Source organism: Osmerus eperlanus, chromosome 2 (genome assembly GCF_963692335.1).
Source record: "Osmerus eperlanus chromosome 2, fOsmEpe2.1, whole genome shotgun sequence".
Lineage (NCBI taxonomy): Eukaryota > Metazoa > Chordata > Actinopteri > Osmeriformes > Osmeridae > Osmerus > Osmerus eperlanus.
In genome coordinates this window covers 20,050,277-20,059,802 of record NC_085019.1, presented here as the reverse complement: position 1 = coordinate 20,059,802, position 9,526 = coordinate 20,050,277, and the positions used below count along the sequence as shown (strand labels likewise).

The 9,526-nt window shown below is 43.4% G+C and overlaps 1 protein-coding gene across 2 annotated transcripts; it reads right to left on the bottom strand.

The window, feature by feature from the left end:
• Positions 1-1,113: 1,113 nt before the first annotated feature.
• tefb (TEF transcription factor, PAR bZIP family member b) lies at positions 1,114-9,409 on the bottom strand. Of its 2 annotated transcripts, none has more exons than XM_062479765.1 (4): positions 8,958-9,409; positions 4,941-5,405; positions 4,120-4,337; positions 1,114-3,880 (listed from the first exon to the last, which is right to left on the bottom strand). In XM_062479765.1, exons 1-4 carry the CDS (start codon positions 9,058-9,060, stop codon positions 3,665-3,667), a joined length of 1,002 nt encoding a protein of 333 aa, XP_062335749.1. In that variant the 5' UTR covers positions 9,061-9,409; the 3' UTR covers positions 1,114-3,664. The 2 variants fall into 2 exon arrangements, with proteins under 2 accessions (XP_062335749.1, XP_062335742.1); XM_062479758.1 differs by lacking the exon at positions 8,958-9,409 and adding an exon at positions 6,320-6,629.
• Between the last annotated feature and the right edge of the window lie 117 nt (positions 9,410-9,526).

The window sequence follows — 9,526 nt, the reverse complement described above, 5'->3', positions numbered from 1 at the left end:
AATCTCTTTATGGACAAACATTCTCATGTCTTATTTTTGACAAAACTCCAGTGAGCCCTGGTCAAACAGTTGACAACGTTCATCTTTCAAACATTCAGTTGGAAAGATGTTCACCATTCTAAAAGAAGTCAGTTTGTATTACCTCTAATTTCATCAGCGGACATGTCTTAATATTTAGATAGTGAGCCTGTTCTGAATGCCTTTCATGAGTAGGCAGCCTGAGGCAGTCTGCTGTGATGTGAATACCCAGAGTGCTGCTCTCCAATGGCGTTTCACAGTTTGACATTAACATGCATGGTCGGTCCTCTCCTTGGCTTGGCTTTCCTCTCCATCTCTTCATCGCCCACTCACCGTTTGTCACCCCACCCCCCCCTTCATGTTTCCTTTATCTCAGGCTTTGCTCTCACCCACACCCTGTTTCTCTTCTTTGCTTCTCTGATATCCACCCCCACCCTCTCGTTTTCCAAAATACACCCTTCCCAACCTCTCGTCTCTCCCTTCTCCCTTCCTCCCCCCATATTTGAGTCTGCTGTTACGCAACACTGCTCCCCTGTGTGTCGATGTGATCATTACGCAATATCCCCAACTCCACTGGAATACTGATGAGGGGAAGACAAGGGATGGGCAGGACAACACAGGACCTCCTAAAAAACAAAAAACGATTGTGCTTCGATATGTGAGGGTTCATCTGCTAGAGACCATATTTTCGCACACATGGATTCTTGTGTGAGGGTTTATGTGTGTCCGTCTGTGATGATACGCATGTGTGCTGATGTGTGATGTATGTGCTCATGGATTATGTGCACAAGGCACGAAGGAAGAGGGGGGGTCTTCCGTCCGCCATGCAATGCACCGTGTTTATCTCCCTGCATCCCATCAGTGTCGGGCAGAACAGCCACGGTTGGCGGATGACTCAGTCAAGGTCAACACAAGGGCTTACGTTTCATCAAATTCCACTTTAATATGTATGATACGAGATTGTACAGTTGGACCGACTGCAATTACACGCATCTTAAACATGGGTAGAGAATAGAAATCACAATAAATGTATCTGTATATAAAATAGACAAAAATACCTTACCAGATAAAATAAAAACAACAATAAAAATGCACTTGTTATCTTAAAGTCATTTCGATGGTGAGAGGAGTTTTATAGCAGTTCGGTGATTGATTTGAAAAAAGGTGATTGCTACATATAAAGATTTCAACCAAGGTCAAAAGCTGCACAGCGTAGGTGGTTCTGTTAAACAGTAAAGAAACAGTAAAAACAGGAAGTATAAAGAGTCGGAGAATGGAGTTCTGCTGTCTCATCACACTGTAGGATGGAAGGTCGATCCAATATTACCAAAAGACATGTAACAAGAAAAAAATGCATTTCATTTGAAAAATATGAAGATCATGACAGATTTTTTTGCGCTTTTGGGTTAGTTTAACTTCATGCCCTTTGGCCAAACAAACCACCAGTTTCTAGCCAATAAGATTGTGTCTACAATATCATCCATTTTGAATTTGAAGATACTGAAGCACAACTGTGTAGAGAATTTCATAATAAAATGACCCAATTTTGCCTGCTCAAATTCATGCAGCAGATACTAAAAGTGGGTATCTAAACTGGAAGCACGATGACCATTTCAAAATGTAGCATACCGGTACTACACATAAATTATTGAAATAATTTGGAAGATCAAGCATTGCGTCAAAGAGAATATTATTGCCATATGTATTTAGCTTGTTTGTTTACAATGAGTACAAAATAAGCACAAACTGAATAAACAGGTTTCACATTAGCTGAAGACATTTGAGTCCCACAGCTTAACAGTCTGTCATATACTGTCTGCAACAATAAAATCAGGCACAGGCACCTTGGCAAGCTGAGCTTCAAGTCATTTTTTTTATCTGATTCAGCTTTGCCAAACTGACTGCTCCATACCTGCCTCCACCTCACTGGACTAAAACACTCCTGGATCTCCACGTTCCAATGGAATCTCATTGGACTGGAGCATACTAATGAGAGACAGATGCAAATTTCCAATTCAATTCTGCTTCAAAAACCTGCAAAATTGTGTTTTAAAAACAAATTGAAATTGAAATCCCTGCCAAATCATTTCATGTATTGTTTCATTTATGTTTTGTTCCACAGAGGAAATGTAATCTAATATATACTGACACACATCACAATCAATAGATGTATTATTATCAAAATAAATACAGCACTGATCATAATGGCTCTTCCACAAACACAAGGAAAAGCAGTAAGTCAATAGGGTAAAAAGACAGGTAAAATTGACAAAGATATTGTCTCAGTTCAGAAAAACAACCATAGAAACAATTAACAGCAGGCATCTTTGGGTCTTACAAAAAGTCTGTGACTGACAATATGGGGCACTGGCTCTCTAGTGCCCCCTACTTGCAGTGTATGCAGTTAAATAAACAACCCTACACAGTACATACCCCTCAACTAATGAGGGCCCTGATAAGTGCCTAACGTAAGCCTTCGTCTATGAGCAATAACATACTGGCAGAAAAGACCATTATTTACCCTGCTCCTTTCAAAATGGTCATTTGGAAATATCCCAAACAACTGACATGTGTGAGATATTGGGAGAAGATTTGGGTGTTATAAAACAAAGATACACAATGACTTAAAATTGTGGATCATGCTTTTTTTCTTCTTCTTCAAGTTACTATACCTCCCACCTGTACATAAATGGTGGCCACCCACAGCTATAGCTAATCGATCACACACAGTGTTTCTGGGGGGGGAGGTTGGGAGCAAAACAGGGGTAACGCACAAATACACACGTCTACGTGGTGCGGGGAGAAGACTATGTACAGAGAATTCTTTAAGCACACCACTGGGTGTGCGGTATAAGCAAAGGCTTGCAAAAGAGGACAAACTGTGACTGTCTAGCAAAATCACTCCTTGACCTAATATCTCTTCATCCTCATCATCTCAGTCTCTCCTGCCTCCTCTGCATGGTTACAATCCTGAAGGTGTAATCTGGTTCTCTCCGTTCCATTGGATATTTTATTCACTGGTTCAGCTCCACTCATGACCCACTATGAATAAATCAACAGTTGGTATCCCTCTTCAGAGTCTCTGCACAAGTTCTTTGAACAAAGGAGACAAGACAGTCAGTTACTGCACAAACAGAGGGATGGGTGGTGGGGACATCTTTCAACGATTACAACGGTACTCATGCTTTGGTCCACTACAGAACTTGTTGGTGTGGGCAGTGGTTAAATGAAATATGGCCTGGGCTCTTCTATTTCTAAGACCGCTTTTCTTTAGCAAAGCCAATATTCTTTGACTTTTTCGGACCACTCTCACGACATCTCCCCGTGTATTAGCGACATGGGGAGTGTCCAGAACCCTTCTGTGTGTGTAGGAGCCAGCCGCTCCTTTGGGCTCTCCTGTCTCCCTCCCCCCTTCCTGTGCAGCTGCGGGGTTCCCTGTCAGTGTGTGCTCACAGCTCCAGAGGAGCGTCCTAGCCAGTCTGGGTCTGGGGCTGGACGCAGGAACTGACTGGCGCTCGGCACAAGACAGCAGTTCCATTTTGAAAAAAAAGTCCCTTTTGTGTTTTGTGTCTGCAACTTGTGTTTTGGTGGGGAGGTCTGTGTCGTTAGAGGACAGATAAAGTCTCTAAGGGGAAGAGTCGGTGCCTTACAGTGGCCCGTACTTGACTTCGTATCGGGCCATGGTGTTCTTGCAGCGGCCGCAGTCTTTCCGCAGCTCGGCCACCTGCTGCCGCAACGCCGCGTTCTCCCGTTCCAGGAAGGAGGCGCGGACCGTGATCTGGTTCTCCTTCAGACGTCGGGCGTCGCGAGAACGCTTGGCCGCCATGTTGTTCTTCTTTCTCCTGGACCAGTATTTATCATCCTTGGGGCGCGAGGGAGAGGAGGAAAGGGGTAGACGAACGGGCATCAACAGTGGATTGAAATATGGAAAGTCTGTGTTGTGGAAACAGCTATAATCTTTGGTCTCTAATCCCTCATAGTAGGTCTCTAACCCCTACTGTACCATATGAGGTTCCAACACTAATACGATAGTCACCTAGTGGGACAGTTATAATATATGTATTATAATGTCGACAACCGTGTCGGATTAGAATATCTTACCTTCTGCTCATTGGGCACAAACACCTTCTTGGCTTTCTTGATCATGGGCTGAGGCTTCAGCTCCTCATCTGAGAACTTGTGCTTCCTGGGGTTGAACAGCTCTCCTCCAGGAACACTGGACAGCACCAGGTCGGTGGGATCAGGCTGGAAGTTAACATCAACCTCAATGGCCTCTGGGTCGATGGGCGAGGGCGGGTTGCGATCGACCGCTTTGCCATCTACAGGAGAAACGGGAGGGTCTGAATGAGGTTGGGGTTTGACGGCAAGATTGTTTACTTATGAACGAGTATCGTTGTTTTATAAGTGGTGTACTGGCTAATTCGAATGTTAATAAAAAAAGACCCTTAAAACCAAGCTGCTCGACTGAAGTGGACAGCTGTTTAGTTTGACAATTCTTTCCCAAGGACAGTTCATCCGGGAAGGTTAAACTCTTATAGCTTTGTAACACGAGTCCCATGTTGTATGTATCCATGTTTGTTCTAGCCGCCTAGGGCAACATGCCAGACCATGTGTATATATAAACACGCACATACACACATGGCTATGCTGCACCAGTGGGTGAAAGTTAAGTACATGCCATTCTGTGTCGCAGTCTGTGGTTTGTGGGTGTGACTGATTTGAGTATCATGAATACTAAAGTAGCATTGGAATATTGGTGGCTAATAACATAACCCGTACCCACAACCCTTCATGACATTGTATACAGATGAAGAGTATGTTGGTGGGGACTACATAAATATGATGAGCAAGGCAGTCAGACTGTTGTCAAGGCTACCCGGAACACAACATATTGTTCATTTGACTGAGCCTCTGAGACTCACCTGTACGATCATCCAACTCAACTTCGGCTGCATCAGCCACAGACACGGAATCCTGATCATCATCCTCATCCTCATCTTCCCTTCCCTCCTCTTCCTCCTCCTCCTCCTCTTGTTCCATCTTGGCTGTCTTCAGGGTGATGGTGACAATCTCCGAGGCTGAGGAGATGGTGGCGGAGGCCGAGGTGGAAGGGGCCTTGCTCTCCTTGTCCTCCTCCTGGGTCAGGCTCTTCTGAAGTTCCTCCTCCAGGGTGCTGGAGATCCCGTTCTCCAGCAGGAACTCATCCAGGTCCATGTACTCCAGGTGGAACTTCTCCCCGTCGTAGGGGATGGTCTTCTCCCAGATGGCTGGGGTCAGGGAGGCTGACACCCCGCCCCCACTGCCGCCTGTACCCCCGGCTCCGCTGCCCCCTCCGCCCGATCCGGTCTCCACATTTTCAGACGAACACAACTTCTCCTTCTCTATTTCTGGAAAAAAGGACAGAGAGAAAAAGAAATACTTCACTTGTCTGTCTGATACATGGACACGGTATGAGGCTTCGCACTGTCACAACTAAATGTCAAATCAATGCATCACCAAAATAATCAAATACATTCAAATAACGGTTGTTTGCGATGGATGTCGATCTTCAAGCTCCAAGCCCACCACACAACTAATAAACCCTAATAAACTAATAAAAGCGGGACTGAAAGGAAAGGTGATGGGTGAGTCAGAGTGGAGAAGGGGGCGTGACCATGTTAAACACACAAAGAAACATGGGCAAACAATAGTAGGTTAGAGTTTCAATGTCATGGGATAGTTTAAAAAAACTGGTAAATAATGGACGTGAAACGGGAGCCAGGAAGGTGCATGAGAGAAGCAGACAAACCAGGGTGGGAGCGAAAGTTAGCACTTAACGCAAAAGTGCGACCATGGACATAACATGAGCTGCCCAAAATTCAGTAGAATGTTCAGCCGAAATGTGATGAGTTGCTTGTCTTAATTCCTCATTATGACTTGGGTACACTGCTCTAGAGCATACTGAGAGGTGCTAGAACTTTTTGTTCCTTTCCCGTCTCCTCCTTCCCCTCCCCCACCCACTTCTGTGCTAAAGCCACGGGGAAACTGGACTGGAACAGCCCTCACCACCAACTGTAATCTACAATAGACTACCTATCCTAACTTCATTGTTAACGGACATCACTATTCTCAAGTGATTACTTGCACCCTACACATGCATAACTACGTTTCCATTTGAATGCTGACAATTAAGGGTAAGCCAAGCTTGACAACGTTATGGTCCTCATTCAATGTGGGTCAAGTTGTAGATGCCTTACATGGAGACACGAATATAACACTTCATACGTGGGTTTTTCCCCAATAAGTGTAAGACCCGTCTTACCGTCGTCGCCTTCGTCGAGAATATTAGGAGGTGGGATATCCATAATCTTCTTTAAAACAAAAGGGAACGATTTCTGAGGACTCGATTTAAGCTCCAGTGACCCATCGATAGTCGCCTTTCCGGCCATTTCTATAGCGCAAATCGAAATATTCCGTGGGAAAATGTAAGCAAATATATACTGACGGTGATCCCTTTTGTTTCAGACTCGATGTTGCATGGAAACCTGTTTGACAATTCCAATCTTCAGAAACAAAACAACACAACACAGACCTGTCAGTCGCTTCGGGGAGCGCTGTTTCGTTATTCATGAGCTTTTGGCTGCGCCTCCTTTGGCAATGGTAAACGCTGATTGGATGCCCCACATTAATATTTAGTGCTGGAGTGTCGTTCTGAATTGTAGCAGTGCAACGCCCGTTAAATCTATTGGCTGAAGAAAACCTTGTACATTTCCTATGTATTGCAAAGGCTGCTAGATATTTACAACGTGCGTGAACAGTGAGAGAACATTTTGTCTCGACTGATGACCACAACCTACACACAGCCCAAAGAACAGCCTCATCACCAACCCAAGTGTGAACGGGTGGAATATGCAGGCAGCTTAATATGAATATGCTGTACTACTGTAGGTGGAATGCTGGGTGATTAATTATGATGATAACAATATAAGTATGTTTTCTTTCTATTTGAGCAATAAAGTTGGCGAAAGTGCAGCAATCTGACGACGTTATATGCGATTTCTAAATCTGTTACAGTCCAGCAATAATTCATTATGGTGGTAGCCTACGCCGTTTCATCCACTTCCACAAGGTGACACACCACTGGTGGCCAAACACGTGCCCCTTCACTCACGTGCAGGAACAAGCTGTCTGGTGGGCGTGTTTATGGCACGTGCGCAGTAAGGCGGTACCAGATGAGAATCGTGCGACGGTGTGCACTGACTAAAAACAGTCTGTCCTCATCCTTTCTCATGCATCATGTTCATGTGTGTGGATCTGGTTAGGGACATATTTAAACTTCCAACTACACAGATGAAACCACGACGATCTTGTTTTTTTTTTTTTTTACAGTGCCAATATGAATCATACAAAGCTAAAGTGTGGTTTTAGCTAGGGACATATAATGTAGCCTACTGAACACCATTCAATGGCACGCCGCATATATTTTCTCACTTCAACAAAAAGGCTTAGAGGACAAGCAAACAATCCACTTCAATTGCAATCTTTATGCAATAGCATCGGTGTATTTATTTCACTAGAATAAAACGACGTGATTTATCTTCAGAGGGAAAGTTGAATATGTGTATCAATAAATAAGCTATGGGTTTACCACCATAGAACACTGTCTTGGCTGATCATGATCCCTCACATCAGTCCTACCACTGGATCTAAGTGATCAAAATCAACTTTTCAACAACAAGTAATCTAATGTTTCACACTGATCTTTGCATTCAATGTCAAGCCAAAACATGTCCTCTGTGATATGTCCTGAGTCGCTCTCCTCAGAGACGACCAGAGGGCACACAGCTCTCTGTGATAGTACACAGTGCTTTTGGTTGCCAAGAGACTGATGATGATGCCAGTCTTCGTCTGTTTCTTGCCCACAGAACAGATGGATGTTTGACGATGAAGACTGTGTTCATCTCAGCAACATTAAACAGGTCAATACCGCCTTCTACAACACCACACCAATTACTTGGCCTATTGAAATGTAAACATGCAAACACGTTTGTGTATTTTCACAATTCATGGATTTATTTGTCAATAAAAATGGTAGAAGAATAGATTTGCCGAAAGGACTGAATGTTAAATGTATGTTCTTCATTCCTCGTATAGCTACTCAAAACACATCCCTTGTTTTTAAGAGGAAATTAAGGGTGTGAGGAATTCAAGGAGAAACATGAGATTCAACCATAGAATATAAGGTCTCAAAAGGCAGGTCCAAGGACAGAGGACTGAAGGGAGAAGTATTTTCACTTAATCTTGCAATGAAAACAACAAACCTGCCAGAGGATTTATGGAAAAAGAAAGCGCTTTCTAAGAAGGAAATTATAATAGGTTGACACCCAAGGTTAACGTGCCTTCTGTGTAATTCTGTCATATTACTATGGCAACAGGTAACCCCTTCTGAAACCTTGCGGTGTACTATTAGGCCACTTCTCTCTATGGCTCTGGTAAGCTTTGAGAGCAGAGTGGTTGTGGGTGGGAACGGTTGCAGACACTAAATGTTAATAGAGATTCCTCAATAGGCTACATGAATGTTGAGAAACAATGGATACACCATAATGTTCCCTATTTCAACCTAGACATTTTCATCACAACATTGCTGGTCCACATAGTATGAGAAGAAATGGGGTGGCAAGTGGAATGCAAACAGGGATATGAGACGCTGAGAAGGTTTTTGCCCATTTCAAAGCTACTGCATCATATTTTGTCAACACATGTCATAGAGAGAGTAGACCGGCATGTCACAAATTGAACGCACTATCCGAACCGCGTGGCCTACAGCCTAGTAATAACATTATGTTGCTACATTACTCTAAAACACATTTTGAGTAAGATTGAATAATTCGTCGCTGTACACTCACGATAGTTTAACACATTTGGTTAGTATAGTTTATCCATGCAGACTACGGACTTACCGTTGTCATCGAAGGCAGAGAAAAATAATGGATAGTCCATAAGAGTTTTGAAGACTTCATTAACATCACCACTGTCCCCGAATATTTTATTAGCTGTTGACATTTCTAAAGACCGAAACTGAGTTGCTTCTATTTTAACGAATCACAAAATCCTGGTAATGAGACTTAAAGGTTCTACACTTAACGTAGAAAACAATTTCCTTTCCCAACTACTTTCCAACTTCTCAGGTATTATCACGCGGTGCAGCAACATGTTGGTCAGTGGTCACGCTTTCCGACTTACTGAATATTAAAATGGTCTTGTTCGACAACCAATGAATCCTCATGAAATTAATAATGTAACGTTTATTCAATAGAAACACCATGTCAATTGGTTGTATGGACTGTCAGTCATTGCCCACGTCCAATTATAATTGTTGTGTAGGCCATGTCTCTCTAAGACGTCACATTCTGAGGCACGTGGGCCACACTGTAGACAACATCCTGACAGAGAAATATATCACAGAATTTGATCAGTATCCTACATCGCAATCAGTCTAATAGGCCTGACATTTATCTTCAATAAATCG